This window comes from Oncorhynchus tshawytscha, linkage group LG14, assembly GCF_018296145.1.
Source record: "Oncorhynchus tshawytscha isolate Ot180627B linkage group LG14, Otsh_v2.0, whole genome shotgun sequence".
Classification (NCBI taxonomy): Eukaryota; Metazoa; Chordata; class Actinopteri; order Salmoniformes; family Salmonidae; genus Oncorhynchus; species Oncorhynchus tshawytscha.
Window position 1 is genome coordinate 30,293,743 of NC_056442.1, and position 19,877 is coordinate 30,313,619.

Below are 19,877 nucleotides of genomic sequence, written 5' to 3' on the forward strand. Positions count from 1 at the left end.
GGGAGAAGAGTAAAGGGGAGAAGAGGGGAGAAGAGTAAAGGGGAGAAGAGGGGAGAAGAGTAAAGGGGAGAAGAGGGGAGAAGAAGGGGAGAAGAGGGAAGAAGAAGAGGAGAAAGAGGGAGAAGAGTAAAGGGGAGAAGAGGGGAGAAGAGTAAAGGGGAGAAGAGGGGAGAAGAAGGGGAGAAGAGGGGAGAAGAGTAAAGGGGAGAAGAGGGCAGAAGAGTAAAGGGGAGAAGAGGGGAGAAGAGTAAAGGGGAGAAGAGGGGAGAATATTAAAGGGGAGAAGAGGGGAGAAGAAGGGGAGAAGTGTAAAGGGGAGAAGAGGGGAGAATAGTAAAGGGAAGAAGGGGAAAGGGGAGAAGAAGGGAATAAGAAGAGGGGAGAAGAGGGAGAATAAAAGGGGAGAAGAGGGAGAAGAGTAAAGGGGAGAAGAGGGGAGAAGAGTAAAGGGGAGAAGAGGGAGAAGAGTAAAGGGGAGAAGAGGGGGAGAAGAAGGGGAGAAGAGTAAAGGGGAGAAGAGGGGAGAATAGTAAAGGGGAGAAGAGGGAGAAGAAGAGGGGAGAAAGGGGAGAAGAAGGGGAGAAGAGGGGAGAAGAGTAAAGGGAGAAGAGGGGAGAATAGTAAAGGGGAGAAGAGGGAGAAGAGAAAGGGGGAGAAGAGGGGAGAAGAAGGGAGAAGAGTAAAGGGGAGAAGAGGGGAGAATAGTAAAGGGGAGAAGAGGGGAGAAGAGTAAAGGGGGGGAGAAGAGGGGAGAATAGTAAAGGGGAGAAGAGGGAGAATAGTAAAGGGAGAAGAGTAAAGGGGAGAAGAGGGGAGAATAGTAAAGGGGAGAAGAGGGAGAAGAGTAAAGGGAGAAGAGGGGAGAAGAGTAAAGGGGAGAAGAGGGAGAATAGTAAAGGGGAGAAGAGGGGAGAAGAAGGGGAGAAGAGGGGAAAGGGGGGAGAAGAGGGGAGAATAGTAAAGGGGAGAAGGGGAAAGGGGAGAAGAGGGAATAAGAAGAGGGGAGAAGAGGGAGAAGAAGGGAGAAGAGTAAAGGGGAGAAGAGGGGAGAATAGTAAAGGGAAGAGGGGAGAATAAGGGGAGAAGAGGGGAGAAGAGTAAAAGGGGAGAAGAGGGGAGAAGAAGGGGAGAAGAGGGGAGAAGAAGGGGAGAAGAGGGAGAAGAGTAAAGGGGAGAAGAGGGGAGAAGAGTAAAGGGGAGAAGATGGGAGAATAGTAAAGGGGAGAAGAGGGAGAAGAGAAAGGGGAGAAGAGGGGAGAAGAGAGGTGGGGGAGAAGAGGGGAGAAGAAGGGGAGAAGAAGAGGGAGAAGAAGGGAGAGAAGAGGGGAGAAGAGGAAGGGGAGAAGAGGGGAGAAGAGTAAAGGGGAGAAGAGGGGGAGAAGAAGGGGAGAAGAGTAAAGGGGAGAAGAGGGAGAAGAGGGGGAGAAGGGAGAAGAGGGAGAAGAGTACAGGGGAGAAGAGGGGAGAATAGTAAAGGGAGAAGAGGGGAGAAGAAGGGGAGAAGAGGGAAAGGGGAGAAGGGGGAAGGGGAGAAGAGGGAATAAGAAGAGGGGAGAAGGGTAAAGGGGAGAAGAGGGGAGAAGAGGGAATAAGAAGAGGGGGAGAAGGGGGAGGGGGAGAAGAGGGGATAAGAAGAGGGGATAAGAAGAGGAGGAGGGAGAAGAGGGAGGGAAGAAGAGGGAATAAGAAGAGGGGGAGAAGAGTAAAGGGGAGAAGAGGTGGGAAGAGGGAGAAGAGGGGGGGAGAAGAGGGAATAAGAAGAGGGGAGAAGAGTAAAGGGGAGAAGAGGGAGAAGAGGGATAAGAAGAGGGGAGGGGAGAAGAGGGAATAAGAAGAGGGGAGGGAGAAGAGGGAATAAGAAGAGGGGGAGAGAGTAAAGGGGAGAAGAGGGAGAAGAGGGGGAAGAGAGGAGAAGAGGGGGAGAAGAGGGAATAAGAAGAAGGGAGAAGAGTAAAGGGGAGAAGAGGGGAGAAGAGGGAATAAGAAGAGGGGAGGGGAGAAAAGGGGAGAAGAGGGAATAAGAAGAGGGGAGAGGGGAGAAGAGGGGAGAAGAGTAAAGGGGAGAAGAGGGGAGGGGAGAAGAGGGGAGAAGAGGGAATAAGAAGAGGGGGAGAAGAGTAAAGGGGAGAAGAGAGGAGAAGAGGTGGGAAGAGGGAGAAGAGGGGGGGGAGAAGAGGGAATAAGAAGAGGGGAGGGGAGAAGAGGGAATAAGAAGAGGGGAGAAGAGTAAAGGGGAGAAGAGGGGGAGAAGAGGGAATAAGAAGAGGGAGGGGAGAAAAGGGGAGAATAGGGAATAAGAAGAGGGGGGAGAATAGGGGAGAAGAGGGAATAAGAAGAGGGGGGAGAAGAGTAAAGGGGAGAAGAGAAGAAGAGAATGTCTTTCATAGATCCAGACCTCTCTTGGGGACAGTCTTTCATTGAGAGAGGGATAATAACTCACTTATGCCCCAGGTGTTTGAGGAAATATCCCAGGACTTTGAGGGACTGGACTCTGATGCTCTCAGTCTTAGACGCCAACAGCTTGTACATCACCCTGGAACAGGACAGGAGACATATGAATCACATTTAAACATGGCCCCGTTAATGATTGTGTCCCCTATGAGCTCTGATCATAAGTAGTACACTATAATGGAAATAGAGTGCTTGGACGGTTACAATGAAACCAGACTGAACTAGTTGGGTGTGCAGGGAAAGACCTCCCTGTCTGTTTTGAGAGTCTGTGTGTCGGCGTGACAACTAAATTAGTTTCCTGATCAAAACAGAGCCATCCCATTTCCTGCAGTGAAGATGCTGAGCACTCTGCAGGAGTCAGTGGCTGATATACATTCATATTTCATAGAACACACAGGGCATACAGTATGTTTTATCATCCATGTCTGATATAAAATGAATATGTTAATATCATAAAATGTCTTACAGAATATGTGAATTATTCAAAAGGTATCATGTAGATTCACAACACAATCTCCAGTATTAGAGATGTGATGTTATTCCATGCATCAACAGCAAGTGGGCTTTGTTCCCCAAGGGCTGTGCCGTGTGTGTGTGTGTGTGTGTGTGTGTGTGTGTGTGTGTGTGTGTGTGTGTGTGTGTGTGTGTGTGTGTGTGTGTGTGTGTGTGTGTGTGTGTGTGTGTGTGTGTGTGTGTGTGTGTGTGTGTGTGTGTGTGTTGCGTACCGTATGCCGTTCCTCTGGTCGAAGGCTGGAATCATGGAGGCTGGGTGTTCTGACATCAGAGCCACTACCAGCTGGAGAACATCATGGATATTATCATCCTAGAGAGAGAGAGAGAGAGAGAGAGAGAGACAGAGAGAGAGAGAGAGAGAGAGAGAGAGAGAGAGAGAGAGAGAGAGAGAGAGAGAGAGAGAGAGAGAGAGAGAGAGAGAGAGAGAGAGAGAGAGAGAGAGACAGAGAGAGAGAGAGAGAGAGAGAGAGAGAGAGAGAGAGAGAGAGAGAGAGAAACAGAGACAGAGAAACAGAGACAGAGACAGAGACAGAGACAGAGAGAGAGAGAGAGAGAGAGAGAGAGAGAGAGAGAGGCGTTGAGGGGAGAGAGAGAGTATGATGGGGAGAGAGAAAGGTTTGAGAGGGGGAGAGAGAGAGATAAATACCCATTGAATTGAATTGAGAGACGGGAATGAGAGAGAGAAAGCGGGGGATGAGAGATGGAGAGGGGGAAAGAAAGAGAGACAGGGAGAGAGAGGTTTACAGCACCATACAGTAGAGCATCATCAATGGACAGACCTCTCAACCCTACATCGCTACAGCCCAGGATCATGGGGACTTGCCACTCACCTCATGCATGGTTAGCAGGTAGTTCAGGATACTCTGCAGCTCATCCTCCTTCACACCTCGGTCCTAAGAAATGACACACAGGTTTTCACACTGACCAAAGAAACTATTTATTCCTACTAGTAACAGAAACAGACGGACTCAAGAAGCAATTTATTCCTACTAGTAACAGAAACAGACTGACTCAAGAAACAATTTATTCCTACTAGTAAAAGAAACAGACTGACTCAAGAAGCAATTTATTCCTACTAGTAACAGAAACAGACTGACTCAAGAAGCAATTTATTCCTACTAGTAAAAGAAACAGACTGACTCAAGAAGCAATTTATTCCTACTAGTAAAAGAAACAGACTGACTCAAGAAGCAATTTATTCCTACTAGTAACAGAAACAGACTGACTCAAGAAGCAATTTATTCCTACTAGTAACAGAAACAGACTGACTCAAGAAGCAATTTATTCCTACTAGTAACAGAAACAGACTGACTCAAGAAACGATTTATTCCTACTAGTAACAGAAACAGATGGGAAACTGCCTTAGGTTGCTTAATGATCACTGGCAGGTCTGTTAGATAGTGTAGTTAACACCAGGGTGTTTGTATGCCAGTATCCAGGAGATAGACCTAGGCACTGTTAATCAATGCCAGTGCTGAGCTAAGCTGTTGACGGATAATAATTCTCATTCTGGAACCAGTTGACAAATGCTGGTTTGTGAGATTAATATAATATTGCAGCACGTTCAGTGTTTGTTCCCCAGTCTCCTGTTGTTCAGAGACTTTACAGTGATGTAACGTTTAAACACTTCTGATGAGGAACCAGAATCTCTGCAGGAACAGATTGGAGGTTAATTGTTGTTTGAGCTGTGCGTGCGTGTGCGTGCGTGTGTATGTAGCTGATGCTGTACAGAATGGTAGATATTTTCTATTGGTAGCCAGTTTATCTTCCCTCCGTTGTTTAAATTCTGCTTATTTCTGTAGTGGCCTCAGGCTGCAGGCCTAGTTGTTGCAGAAAAAGAGCCTGCTGCCATGTTGTTGAAGCTAAGCAATGATTTGAACACAACAACACGGACGGACCTGAACCTGCATGCTGATTGGACATTATGGTTCCAGAGCAATTACCCATGGTTCCTTTCTCTGGTGGAGATAATAAACAAACTGTTTTTGTTTTGGAATGGATGTGTGAGTGTTTATGTGCAGTACCTTGAGGATGAGTTGTTTGAGGAACAGCAACATGAAAGCCCTGAGAGAGATGATCTCCTGCTGGGTGGGCCTTGGACCATCTGAGGACAAACACAGACCGAGTCACAGGGATCAACATGCACACACGTCTGAAATTGACTTCACATCTCAGAGCCGATCTATCCCTATCAGAAATCTACAGAGAGCAGTACAACTCAACACGGTGCTGTATGCATAACACTGCCCAACCCAGATGAGTGATCAAATATGAGAGGACAGATATGACACATTACAGACGGTTGGTTATTGATTACAGCTGCAGCCCGGCACTAGGCTCTGATACAACATCTATTATCATTAACTTCACTCTGCTCTGTGGTTTTAAGACATATTGTATTTGAGCGCGTAGAATAAATACACTACAGGACCAAAAGTATGTAGACACCTGCTCGTCCAACATCTTATTCCAAAATCATGGGCATTAATATGGAGTTGGCCCCTCCTTTGCTGCTATAACAGCCTCCTCTCTTCTGGGAAAGCTTTCCACTAGATGGTGGAACATTGCTGCTGGGACTTGCTTCCATTCAAGAGCATTAGTGATGTTGGGTACTTATGATGGGCGATTAGGCCTGGCTCGCAGTCGGTGTTTCAATTCATCCCAATGGTGTTTGATGGGGTTCAGGCTTTCCCCAAACTGTTGCCACAAAGTTGGAAACACAGAATCATTTTATGCTGTAGCATTCGTTTTTCCCTTCACTGGAACTAAGGGGCCTAGCCCGAATCATGAAAAACAACTCCAGACCATTATTCCTCCTCCACCAAACTTTACAGTTGGCACTATGATGTATTGGGCATGTTGTGTTCTCCTGGCATTTGCCAAACCCACATTGGTCCGTCGGATTGCCAGATGGTGAAGCGTTTCCACTGCTCCAATGGCGGCAAGCTTTACACCACTCCAGCGACGCTTGGCATTGCGCATTGTGATCTTAGGCTTGTGTGCGGCTGCTCAGCCATGGAAACCCATTTAATGAAGCTCCCGATGAACACGTCTTGTGCTGACGTTGCTTCCAGAGGCCGTTTGGAACTCGGTAGTGAATGTTGCAACCGAGGACAGACAATTCAGCACTCGATGGTCCCGTTCTGTGAGCTTGTGTGGCCTACCACTTCGAGGCTGAGCCGTTGTTGCTCCTAGACATTTCCACTTCAGAATAACAGCAATTAGTTGACCGGAAAGCTCTGGCATGGCAGAAATGTGAAGAACTGACTTGGAAAGGTGGCATCCTATGCTGGTGCCACGTTGAAAGTCACTGAGCTCTCCAGTAAGGCCATTCTACTGCCAATGTTTGTCTTTGGAGGTTGCATGGCTGTGCCTCGATTTTATACACCTGTCAGCAACGGGTGTGGCTGAAATAGCCAAATCCACTCATTTGAAGGGGTGTCCACATACTTTTGTATATATAGTGTACGTGGACAGGTTGCTGCCACAGAGAGATCAATAACACAGAGCTATTAATTTACACACAAGAACGTATCTCCAGAGTGAAGATAGTCCTCTGCTGTCAGACACAATTTAATCCAACATCTGACTGTCCTATTTCCCCTCAGAAATCAATGGAAACCCTTCAACACAGGCTCCCTCAGCTCCTTGTGACACTGATTAATAGAAGCCGTCTGAGAACACAGTACAGGAACAGAACATGTCGCTAGATAACAGCATCCTTAACAACACAGCTGCATCCACATGCTGAATCCAACTTAGTCACAACTGTTGATTCTCAGGCTCTCATTGGTTGGTTCAGTCCACCTGCCCTGAGGGTATTGGGCAGGAGGAAGATAAGGTTCACTTTATTGATAAATGATTTATGTTTGTGTTATTAACGCAGAAATCCACTTTCTCCTCCTCGCTACATTGAGTCAGTGTGACGGGAGAGGTAATTAATCCATCATGAGAGCGTGCTTCATATACACATTTTATTATAGATACTTAGGAAATTGACCTAATTTCACTTTCACCCTTGACTTGGTTCAGATAAAGCAGGCAGAAATAGCATTGGATAATATTTCACAGGGTTGATCAATACTCTATGTTTTCACTGGGAGGATACAGATTCTCAGCACTGCTCAAGATTAGACAATATTTCTTATTTCAATATTCAATATTTCCTATTTCTTATAGTGCACCATAGGGTTCTGGTCAAAAGTAGTGCACTATATAAGTAATAGGGTGTCATTTGGAATGTAGACAATATTGTTACGGCTCCTATCTAAATGGATCAGTTCCAGACGCTGGGAGTGTGGAGACCTGAAATTAGAAATTTGACTTCAGAGTATGTGACTACATACGAGGAGCAGGACCAACAGAGTGTGTGTCTAACAGAGCAAAAGAGAAAGACAGAGAAAAATAGAAAGAGAGCGAGAGAGCGATAGATTCTGTCTGTGTGAGCGCATGTTAGGGATTGAGAGAAATTGAGCCTGCACTGCAGTGTCTGTGTGTGAGAGGATGATGCATTGGTTTAATTTGATGGCTCTCTATTTACAGACTCCCAGAGAAACCAGCAGCAACATTTCCAGAGACAAACTGTGTCTGCGTCCCAAATGGCACCCTATTCCCTACATAGTCCACTACTTTTGACCTATGGGCCCTGGTCAAACATAGTGCACTATATAGGGAATAGGGTGCCATTTGGGATGTACACCTGCACCAGCTCTGTTCCAACCACCATTGCTTTGTTCTTATAATTGAACACTTGATTACAGTATCTACCTGCTCTCTCCTCATCTCCCTCTCCCTTCATCTCTCTCCCTCCCATTCCCTCTCTCCACATCTAGAGGCAACTAGAGTCAAATGAAAACCAGGTCTAATGGAAATAGAAGGACGATAAAATTACCTCCAGGTTCGGGTGAGGACACCATCCTCAGTATTTGACCAACTATACCGTTCCTCTCTTCCGTTTCTCCCACCGGGATTCTAGAACCATCAGCAAAACACTGTCTACATCCCAAATGGCACCCTATTCCCTTTGTAGTGTAGTACTTTGAACAGGAGGCAGACTTACACTTCTATTAATTTAAAGAACACATTACCGGGAAGATGAACAAGAAACTAGAAAGATGGTCTGGTTCACAAATATGGATTATATTCTACACACACATCATCCAACATATGTCTCAGCAGACAAGGTTCATCACCAAGATCTTTCAAAGAGTGATCTCTACTAGGATGGAGCAGCTTTGTTTTCTGCTGTGTCTAGTTGAACGACCCTGACTGAAGAGAAACAACATAGCTACATAGCTAGTCCAACAAACAGAACATGACTACTAAGTCCAACAAACAGAACATGACTACGAAGTCCAACAAACAGAACATGACTACTAAGTCCAACAAACAGAACATGACTACTAAGTCCAACAAACAGAACATGACTACTAAGTCCAACAAACAGAACATGACTACTAAGTCCAACAAACAGAACATGACTACTAAGTCCAACAAACAGAACATGACTACTAAGTCCAACAAACAGAACATGACTACTAAGTCCAACAAACAGAACATGGCTAATAAGTCCAACAAACAGAACATGGCTAATAATGCCAACAAAAAGAACATGACTACTAAGTCCAACAAACAGAACATGACTACTAAGTCCAACAAACAGAACATGACTACTAAGTCCAACAAACAGAACATGGCTAATAAGTCCAATAAACAGAACATGGCTAATAATGCCAACAAAAAGAACATGACTACTAAGTCCAAAAACAGAACATGACTACTAAGTCCAACAAACAGAACATGACTACTAAGAACATGGCTACTAAGTCCAAAAAACAGAACATGACTACTAAGTCCAAAAACAGAACATGACTACTAAGTCCATGGCTAATAATGCAAAAACAGAACATGACTACTAAGTCCAACAAACAGAACATGGCTAATAAGTCCAACAAACAGAACATGGCTAATAATGCCAACAAAAAGAACATGACTACTAAGTCCAACAAACAGAACATGACTACTAAGTCCAACAAACAGAACATGACTACTAAGTCCAACAAACAGAACATGGCTAATAAGTCCAATAAACAGAACATGGCTAATAATGCCAACAAAAAGAACATGACTACTAAGTCCAATAAACAGAACATGGCTAATAATGCCAACAAACAGAACATGGCTACTAAGTCCAAAAAACAGAACATGACTACTAAGTCCAACAAACAGAACATGGCTAATAAGTCCAATAAACAGAACATGGCTAATAATGCCAACAAAAAGAACATGGCTACTAAGTCCCACAAACAGAATATGGCTATTAAGTCCAACAAACAGAACATGGCTATTAAGTCCAACAAAAAGAACATGGCTACTAAGTCCCACAAACAGAACATGGCTACTAACTCCAACAAAAAGAACATGGCTATTAAGTCCCACAAACAGAACATGGCTAAAGTCCAACAAAAAGAACATGGCTACTAAGTCCCACAAACAGAATATGGCTATTAAGTCCAACAAACAGAACATGGCTATTAAGTCCAACAAAAAGAACATGGCTACTAAGTCCCACAAACAGAACATGGCTACTAACTCCAACAAAAAGAACATGGCTATTAAGTCCCACAAACAGAACATGGCTTTTAAGTCCAACAAACAGAACATGTCTACTAATGCCAACAAACAGAACATGGCTATTAAGTCCCACAAACAGAACATGGCTTTTAAGTCCAACAAACAGAACATGGCTACTAAGTCCAAAAAACAGAACATGGTTACTAAGTCCAACAAACAGAACATGGCTACTAAGTCCAACAAGCATCTTATAAACTAGTACTGTTTGTCTCACTGTTTTGCAACACATACTAAAGCAAAACAGGCCAAGATGTTAGTAGGAACATCCAAAACAAGCAATCTATGACACAATATCTATTATTCATCAACGTCAGTAAAAGCAGAAAAACTAAACAGCCCGGAGAGTCCAAACCCTTCCCCAGATCAGAGTAGAAACACTGCAGAACGTTCCAGAGCTGTCTATATATAAAACTCTCCCTACCACAGACACACTCAGTATCCTACTTCACATAGATCTGTATGGTAGCTCTGCTCAATATTTCATATAGGACTGGTCTGTAGCTCTGGCAAATTTCTCCACCCTACTGCTGATTAATGGTCATAGTGTTCTTTGTTTTCTGGGCTTCATGAGAAATCATTAACCATGTGAACTGAGGCTAAACTGCTGCATCAACTATTCATTACACAGTTAATACACATCTACTTCCTCTGTGGAATAAACTACACTTCTCTCCTGTGGTTATGTCCAAATGGCCCCCTATTCCTTACATAGTGCACTACTTTTGCCTGGAGCCCTATAGGATGCTATTTAAGAGACAGACCTGGTTTATCAGCACTGTTCTAACCTGACCTGTAGGATATATACAGGTCTGCTTCCAACCATATAGGCCTGTATAAGCACTTGGGCCTCTGAGCATTCTGAATAGTTTCAGAGAGAAAAAGCTGAGAGGGGAAGATGACATGACAGTTCAGGGTGACTTTGAATTCCAACACGGCAGACAGCCGCCTCATGGCAGCCTGTTACCACACAGAGAGGAGATGCCTGTCATCTCTGGACCTGTGGTGTGTGTCTGTGTGTTTACCCAGTCCTTTAGGTGTAATGCCACTGCTGGCCTCAGGGTTGCAGGTCCAGTAGTAGTACTTCAGACTGTGCATCAGCTGCAGCACTGTCCCAATACGACGGATGGTGGTGTAGATGGTTGCCGTGCCGATAAACTCTGCAGACAGGTACGTGTACAGTGAGAGCTGGACCTGAGGGGAGAGCACACGCACACACACACACACACAATTAACCTATACCCAGTGATTCTACATAAATATAGCTGTCAGGTATAGTATTTATAACCTACTCCAGGCTGATTAAGGTATCATATTAAGGCTGTGAACTGGTCATATTAAATGAATGCTGTATTATAGAGGTCCTAGCTGACCTGAGCCCATCATCCTCCCTGCAGGTGTAGAACAGAGAGAGAGACAGGCTGCTGTGGCTGACCCCACATTCCACTCTATTAGAACACACTATAACAGTCTCCTCTCATCACTCCCCTCTTATTTCCTCTCCACTCCTCTCTCTCCATCTCCGCTCTGCTCTGTTCAGTCTCATTAATACGGCCTCTGTAATTAGCAATTGACTGGACAATAATCCCACACAGTCCCTCTACAGCTTCTTTCCCATCTAACAGAGAGAAGAGGAGATGTCTAAAAGTGCTCTAATCTAGTGTGTTACCTCTGTCTGCCCCTCTCGCTCTCTGTGCTCCATGTGAGAGAAGTGTATGGGGGAGGGGTCTGAGGTCGACCTCCAGAGACTCTCTCTACCTCAACTCCTGAGACATTTCCCCACAACCGTTATGTATTTATTCATAAGAGCCACCAGGGGCGGTGCCAGTGAGGAGAATGGATTCTCCACACAACCCAGCTCCTCTGATCCGCCTCATCCACTACTTCACGGGTCATTATGTATTTTCAGTCTAAAACATTTCAATACTTCTCAGGGTTGAGGAGCTGATGGTGACAGCAGGCAGTAAACCTCAGTCAGTGGTGAAGTCTTCAATTCGGAGGAGAAAATATCCACTAATATCAGGACCCTGTTGTGTTACATAATGGATCATGGTAGTAGTGAGTAATGCTCTAAACAGTCTTCAGTGAGTCAGAACTCATGTGGGTTACCATGGAGCTACCTGGAACCAGTAGAACCAGTCTGGGTGGGGCTCATCTTTACGGGGGACAAGGTCTACCTTGGCGGGGAGTGTGGGGGCAGGACTTACCTTGGCAGGGGTGTGTATCCAGATGGCTGCGTTGAACAGGATATGGTCACAGAGCTGTTTGAGGAGTGGCGCTCCATGGGTTAACCCGTCCAGGTATTTAGCGAAGGACAGGAACTGCTCAAGGACCGCACGTGTGATATGGACCCTGGAGCACTGGAGGCACAGAGACTGGTCAGACCACTGGATACTCAATCAATCAATCAACCAGTCAATCAATCCCTCAATAACATATAACTAACTGTAAGCCAACCATAGAGTTGGATAGAGGGTTCACTTTCCACAAAGCCCGTTTTAGCATGGGCAGTGCAATTGAGGAGTTTCACCATTTTGAAGTAGTAACATTTCACCAAACAAGCAAAGTTTGAGAACATTTGACTGAGCATCCAGACTCAGAGGAGTCCTGCTGTTATCATTGTTGTCTGTCTTTCTGTCACATGTCTCCTGACCAGGTAGAGGTAGTCTCTCCTAATATTCTAGCTGTGGTATAAACAGATCTGAACCAGATGGCAGGATGGTGTGAGTGTGAGAGTGCTGGCAGCTGGAGGGAGAGGAGCGAGAGAGAGAGAGAGAGAGAGAGAGAGAGAGAGAGAGAGAGAGAGAGAGAGAGAGAGAGAGACAGAGAGGGATAAACTGTTTCCACCGTCTGGCCCCTGTTACAACCACCTGTTCCTGGCCCTGAGCTCTGGGCTCTGCTGGACTCCGGTGGATAGATGTCAGGATGCTACAGGACAATCTGTCTGTGTTCAAAAAGGCAGCATTTTCCTTAAAAAGGCCCCATAGGGCTCTGGTCAAAAGAAGTGGACTATGTCGGGAATAGGGTGCCATTTAGGACACAACCTGACAGCAGCTGGCTGGGGAAGCAGTGAGGCTACATACCCTTCAAAACAGAAAGTGGATTCTTCTTCCAAATCTCTTCCTCACCTCTGTGCCTCTCTGCTCTGTTCTTTGATCTGTGGTTTGATCCTATCCATCTGAGGGCTACTGGGCTCCATGTTTCAAACAGAATTAAAGAGTCTGTCTGACTGGTTGGCTGATGCCCTGTTGTGTCCCTGTCTGTTTCAGAACCATGGATCTATTTCTGGTCCTCCTCTGATATCCTTTGACCAAAAGTGAGGAGTAAAGAGGCTAAAGAACTAAAGAAAATATTGAGGGACATTGGTTGAAAGGAGATATCTTTAAATAACTGTCATCAGCTGTTGCCAGGCACACCATAGGAAGTAAGAACGGGTAAACTGAAATGACTCCCTATGTAGTGCACTACCTTTTGACCAGAGCCCTATTAGGCCAAGCCAAACCCTGTAGCTTTGTTCTAACATAGTGTACTATATGGGGAACAGCGTGCCATTTAAGGTACAACGTATGATGTATTGATTTAATTGATTCTGATTGATTTAATTGATTTGATCATTAAAAACCCATATACTGTAGCCACAACATCACAGCAAAGCAGGCAATACATAAAAAACAATGGAAGATGACAAAGAGTCCATGCCTTATCTCCAGCATGTTATAGGTTTTAGGTTAGAGTTTCTACCTTCTCCAACAGAAACCCGATTACAAGGAATCCTTTCCCTCCCAGCATCTGTTCCTGCATCGCCACCGAGCTCTTCAACAGGTCAACCAGGAACACCAGGAGGGTGGCACTGCAACACATATACACACAGGTTTATTAGGAAACAGACACCGACACACACATCCGGTGGTGTGCAAGTGTTCTGACATAAAAAGCGAAATGTGTCAAAATACAGATAAATTGCTCCTCTACTGTTAAATCTCCTCTAGCCCCAGCCTTCTCTCCTAGTCCTAGCCCCAGCTCCCAGCCTCATCTCCTAGCCTCAGCCATCTCCTCTAGCCCCAGCCTCATCTCCTAGCCTCAGCCATCTCCTCTAGCCCCAGCCTCATCTCCTAGCCCCAGCTCCCAGCCTCAGCCATCTCCTCTAGCCCCAGCCTTCTCTCCTAGTCCTAGCCCCAGCTCCCAGCCTCATCTCCTAGCCTCAGCCATCTCATCTAGCCCCAGCCTCATCTCCTAGCCCCAGCCTTCTATTCAAGCCCCAGTCTTCTATCCTATCCCCAGCCCCAGCTCCCAGCCTCATCTCCTAGCCTAGGCCATCTCCTCTGGCCCCAGCCTCATCTCCTAGCCCCAGCCTTCTCTGCTAGTCCTAGCCCCATCCTCATCTCCTACCCTTAGCCATCTCCTCTAGCCCCAGCCTCATCTCCTAGCCCCAGCCTTCTATTCAAGCCCCAGTATCCTATCCCCAGCCCCAGCTCCCAGCCTCATCTCCTAGCCCCAGCCTTCTCTGCTAGTCCTAGCCCCAGCCTCATCTCCTAGCCTTAGCCATCTCCTCTAGCCCCAGCCCCATCTCCTAGCCCCAGCCTTCTCTCCTAGTCCTAGCCCCAGCTCCCAGCCTTATCTCCTAGCCCCCGCCTTCTCTCCTATTCTTATCCCCAGCTCCCAGCCTCATCTCCTAGCCTCAGCCATCTCCTCTAGCCCCAACCTCATTTCCTAGCCCCCGTCTTCTCTCCAAGCCAAGCCCCAGCCTTCCCAGCCTCATCTCTTAGTCCCGCCTTCCCAGCTCCCAGCCTCATTTCTTAGCCCCAGCTCCCAGCCTCATCTTCTAGCCTCAGCCATCTCCTCTAGCCCCAGCCTTTTCCCGCCTCTCTCCAAGCTGCAGTCCTAGTCTTAGCCCCAGCTCCCAGCCTCATCTCCTAGCCCTAGCCATCTCCTCTAGCCCCAGCCTTCTCTCCTAGCCCCAGCTCCCAGCCTCATCTCTTAGCCCCAGCTCCCAGCCTCATCTCCTAGCCCCAGCCTTCTCTCCTAGCCTCATCTCAAGCCCCAGCCCCAGCCTCATCTCTAGCCTCATCTCCTAGCCCCAGCCCCATCTCCTCATCTCCTAGCCCCAGCCTTCTCTCCTAGCCTCATCTCCTAGCCCCAGCCCCATCTCCTAGCCCCAGCCTTCTCTCCTAGCCTCATCTCAAGCCCCAGCCTTCTCTCCTAGCCTCATCTCCTAGCCCCAGCCCCATCTCCTAGCCCCAGCCTTCTCTCCTAGCCTCATCTTCTATCCCCAGCCCATCTGCTAGTCCTTTTATCAGCCTCTAATCCTAAAGACACGGTGTCCTCTGAGAAGAAGTGGAGAGACTGTTTACTTCTGCATTGGGGTCAGTTACTGTCTTTGTAGTGGGTCTCTCAGTTAAAGCCTGTCCTGACAGAGTGACCGTGTCTTGGCAGTCTGACAGAGGCTCTCTATGACACTCGCTAATCCGCTTTCAGTTTGATATGTCTTGTTGTACAGTATGTGTTCTGGTTGATGTCTTCTCAGAGAGACTGGTCAGAATTGTATGATGGGCTGATCGCTTATCAGATGGGCAGCTTCCTGGAGTCCTGTCGTTACATTGATGAGTTTCATAACTAGATTAGAATCTGGGTATGATGCCCTTGTTGGGGGTGAGTTTCAGTTTATCCAAGGATAAAAGGTCGGAGTCTCTTTAGGTTCATCGAGACCTTGTTTGCAAGCTCCATGTGTGTACAGACAGAATAACCTCTAAAATAAAAAGTAGAATCTAAAACCCCCATGTAAAGATGTATGTCTATTTGTGGTAGACATTTACTCTGTTTTATTCTGTATCATGTACACTGACTGATACATCTGATTTGAGTAAGTGCATTCCTCGTGTATAGAGTAACTGTTTCATTGAATTTACGTTCACAATTTAGTTGGACTATTGGTAAATCCTAAATTAAGTTAATTACACATCCCAGAGTATATGTTTGGGTCCTAACTTAGCCTTAACGAAGGGATGCAAACTCAATTTATAGATGCAAAAATGTTGATGGTAGGGAATTAGCTCACAGTATCCGGACAATCAGGAATTGCATAATGGTTACCTTAGACAGCCACATGTAATTATAGTATTCTGTGTGGTGATACGAAGACTAGCTATCTTGCTATATCCTTTAGATATGCTTACCAGCCTATAGCATTTATATCAATGTTTATGGAGTAAGATAAACTACATCAGTATGATAAACTAAATCAGTATGATAAACTACATCAGACACACTATCTGTCCCTTGATTCATCAACCAGAGTATACTAATTACACAAATCCTCTCTCCGATACATTTTGAACCCACACATTATCTGTTACGCTGCAGTACCTGCTGAAGATGCTGAGGATCAACATGAGCCATCAGTTAGTTTAGAGGTAGACTCACTGGAACAGGCAGCAGAACCAATACAGTTACTCAGAATTCACTAGCTGGCATGGGTTGGAACACTACCCAGCAGGCTTAACTCAGGGCTGGGACTACACTACCCAGCAGGTTTAGCCCCTGCCTGCACCAGAGAGAGGGCCCTAGGCAGAGCAGAGCCTGGCTCAGAGCTGCTGTGTGTGCATCTCCCCAGTGTGGTCTCTGTCACTGAGCTAAATCAGGATTATGGCCGAGCTCTGATTGGAGCAGGGCTCGGTGGGAGGCTCTGACAAGGACAACGCTAGACCTTCAGGACAAGGATCAGCAGGGAGGAGTAAATTAGAACGTTGATTCTCAGCATTCTCATAGTAGAAGATTCAGACCCTCACTTGATGAAACTTCCTGTACTCACCAGATTGTAGTCCTCAGACAGGGAAAAGGGACTGGGGAAAGGGGACAGAGACAGGACAAAGGGACAGATACTCACCAGACGGTAGTCTCCAGCTGGGTCTCATGGTGCTGGTAGTTGTGCTGGTCGTTGGGTTGATGGTAGTCCAGCTGGGAGAAGAGAGGGAACAGCACCTGGATTCCTCCTATAGAGTGGATGGCACTGTGGATGGAGTGGGTCACTATGGCCTTCACATCCTAGCAGGGAACAATACAGTGTTAGTTTACGATAACTTCATTATATGTGGATTAAAAGGACATGAGACGAGACTAACCTATTTTATAAGGACATGAGGCAAGACTAACATATTTTATAAGGACATGGGGCTAGACTAACCTATTTTATAAGGACATGAGGCAAGACTAACATATTTTATAAGGACATGGGGCTAGACTAACCTATTTTATAAGGACATGGGGTGAGACTTACAGTTGCTGTCAAATATATTGGCACCGTTGCACGATTCACTATTTCTTCTAAAATAAGTTGAAATTCAAAACCTTTTGGGTAAAAATAGCCATTCGAAGTTTTAAAAAGAGAAAACAGATCATTCTGATCAATTGCACTGTACTTTGTAAAATGCAAGGGTGGCAATATATTTGACGCCATCTGTACGTGTATTATAAGGGCATGTAGTGAGACTAACCTGTAGCATAAGGGCGTGGGGTGAGTGGACAAAGATGGAGGCGTTCTCCTTGGGCGATGACTCCAGGCAGAGCTGGGCGTCAGTAGCCTTGGCGTTGTAGGTGAAGGAGATGGAGCTGGCCAGCTTCCCATCATACAGGACCTGCTTATGGTGCTCCGCCAGGTGGATGTCACTCTCCGACTTAAACTTAAACGTACTCTACAGAGAGGGGAGGAATAGAGAGAGAGAGGGAGGGAGGGAGAGAGGCAAAAAGATGAGGACAGACAGAGAGTGGGAGGAGAGAGAGGGAGGGAGGGAGGGAGGGAGGGAGGGAGGGAGGGAGGGAGGGAGGGAGGGAGGGAGGGAGGGAGGGAGATGAGGACAGACAGAGAGTGGGAGGAGAGAGAGAGAGGGAGGGAGGGAGGGAGGGAGGGAGGGAGGGAGGGAGGGAGGGAGGGAGGGAGGGAGGGAGGGAGGGAGGGAGGGGGAGGGAGGGAGGGAGGGAGGGAGGGAGGGAGATGAGGACAGACAGAGAGTGGGAGGAATAGAGGAGGGAGGGAGGGAGGGAGGGAGGGAGGGAGGGGGGAGGGAGGGAGGGAGGGAGGGAGGGAGGGAGGGAGGGAGGGAGGGAGATGAGGACAGACAGAGAGAGGGGAGGAGAGAGAGAGAGGGAGGGAGGGAGGGAGGGAGGGAGGGAGGGAGGGGGAGGGAGGGAGGGAGGGAGGGAGGGAGGGAGGGAGGGAGGGAGGGAGGGAGGGAGGGAGGGAGGGAGATGAGGACAGACAGAGAGTGGGAGGAATAGAGAGAGAGAGGGAGGGAGGGAGAGAGGCAAAAAGATGAGGACAGACAGAGAGTGGGAGGAGAGAGAGGAGGGGAGGGAGGGAGAGAGGCAAAAAGATGAGGACAGACAGAGAGTGGGAGGAGAGAGAGGAGAGGGAGGGAGGGAGAGAGGCAAAAGATGAGGACAGACAGAGAGTGGGAGGAGAGAGAGAGAGAGGGAGGGAGGGAGAGAGGCAAAAAGATGAGGACAGACAGAGAGTGGGAGGAGAGAGAGAGAGAGGGAGGGAGGGAGAGGGCAAAAGATGAGGACAGACAGAGAGTGGGAGGAGAGAGAGAGGAGGGAGGGAGGGAGAGAGGCAAAAAGATGAGGACAGACAGAGAGTGGGAGGAGAGAGAGAAGAGAGGGAGGGAGGGAGGGAGGGAGGGAGGGAGGGAGGGAGGGAGGGAGGGAGGGAGGGAGGGAGGGAGGGAGGGAGGGAGGGAGGGAGGGAGGGAGGGAGGGAGGGAGGGAGGGAGATGAGGACAGACAGAGAGTGGGAGGAGAGAGAGAGAGAGAGGGAGGGAGGGAGAGAGGCAGAAAGATGAGGACAGACAGAGAGTGGGAGGAGAGAGAGAGAGAGGGGGAGGGAGGGAGAGAGGCAAAAGATGAGGACAGACAGAGAGTGGGAGGAGAGAGAGAAGAGAGGGAGGGAGGGAGGGAGGGAGGGAGGGAGGGAGGGAGGGAGGGAGGGAGGGAGGGAGGGGGAGGGAGGGAGAAAGATGAGGACAGACAGAGAGTGGGAGGAGAGAGAGAGAGGAGGGAGGGAGGGAGAGAGGCAGAAAGATGAGGACAGACAGAGAGTGGGAGGAGAGAGAGAGAGAGAGGGAGGAGGGAGAGAGGCAGAAAGATGAGGACAGACATAGAGTGGGAGGAGAGAGGGAGGGAGGGAGGGAGGGAGGGAGGGAGGGAGGGAGGGAGGGAGGGAGGGAGGGGGAGGGAGGGAGGGAGGGAGGGAGGGAGGGAGGGAGATGAGGACAGACAGAGAGTGGGAGGAGAGAGAGAGAGGGAGGGAGGGAGAGAGGCAGAAAGATGAGGACAGACAGAGTGGGAGAGAGAGAAGTGAGACGTGATAAGGCATGGGATCATGACAGCTCATTCCTCTACTAAACTCTCAGCAGCAGTAGTGTCATATTCATATATTAATGGAACATGATGCTGATCGATAAATGAGTCACTCAGTCTTAATGTAACCAATCCATTAAGGATGGCAGGTGAGAGAGGAGCTCAATTAATCAATCAACGCATCATCAATTGGAATGCTATTAATCAGGAAATCAGGAATGTCCTCTCAACGGAGGAGTGAATAATGAATGAATGGCCACAGACATAGAGGAGTGATGAGAGGCGAGATACATCCCTCTTCTAGCTACATACATGATGATTCAGATGGGGAGAGATGAGACCTACACTGAAATAGTTCTGAACTCTAGAGCTTCCCTGAAACCATTCAAAGTAATGAAGCTCAGTTGTTCTGCCTCCCTGAGAAGATCAACTATACTGTCTAGCCTATGTCTCACTATAGAGATACACCATAGGTGACTGTAGCACCATGCAGGGTCTATCAGCCTTCTCTTGTAAAGAGATGTAGATAGTTGAGATAACACGCAGAGTAGACCGGGCTCGGTAGACCAGACACACAATGGGTCTAGTATGATCCCAGGATCTCTAGTTGACAACCTCCTGGGACCTGGTAGAGTAGGCCCAGTCTGCAGGCCTCTACAGCCAGCATCTCTCTGGCAGCTCCACTATTACATGCAGACAGCTCCTTAACAGATTCTACCACCAAGCCATAAGACTGCTGAACAACTAAATCAAATGGCCACCAGAACTATTTACATTTACACCCCCACCCCCTAGACTGTCCCGTATGTGGGTGTCTCCTTGACCCTGTTAGACTGCCGTGTCTGGGAGACTCTGCCAACTGACTGAGATTATAATGAGGCCTTTTCTAAACACCTCAGTTACTAACCAGCTATCATTATCATTAATATGAA

The 19,877-nt window shown here is 47.4% G+C and overlaps 1 protein-coding gene across 1 annotated transcript in view; it reads right to left on the reverse strand.

Moving 5' to 3' along the window:
* The window catches only part of LOC112267393 (neurobeachin-like), a 338,648-nt gene that overhangs the window by 238,190 nt on the left and 80,581 nt on the right, over nucleotides 1–19,877 (reverse strand). Inside the window, 9 exon segments of the mRNA XM_042297331.1 lie at nucleotides 2,441–2,533; nucleotides 3,177–3,274; nucleotides 3,795–3,857; nucleotides 4,989–5,068; nucleotides 10,620–10,788; nucleotides 11,802–11,954; nucleotides 13,336–13,444; nucleotides 16,478–16,635; nucleotides 17,085–17,282. Of these exon segments, the coding sequence (XP_042153265.1) occupies nucleotides 2,441–2,533; nucleotides 3,177–3,274; nucleotides 3,795–3,857; nucleotides 4,989–5,068; nucleotides 10,620–10,788; nucleotides 11,802–11,954; nucleotides 13,336–13,444; nucleotides 16,478–16,635; nucleotides 17,085–17,282 (1,121 nt within the window).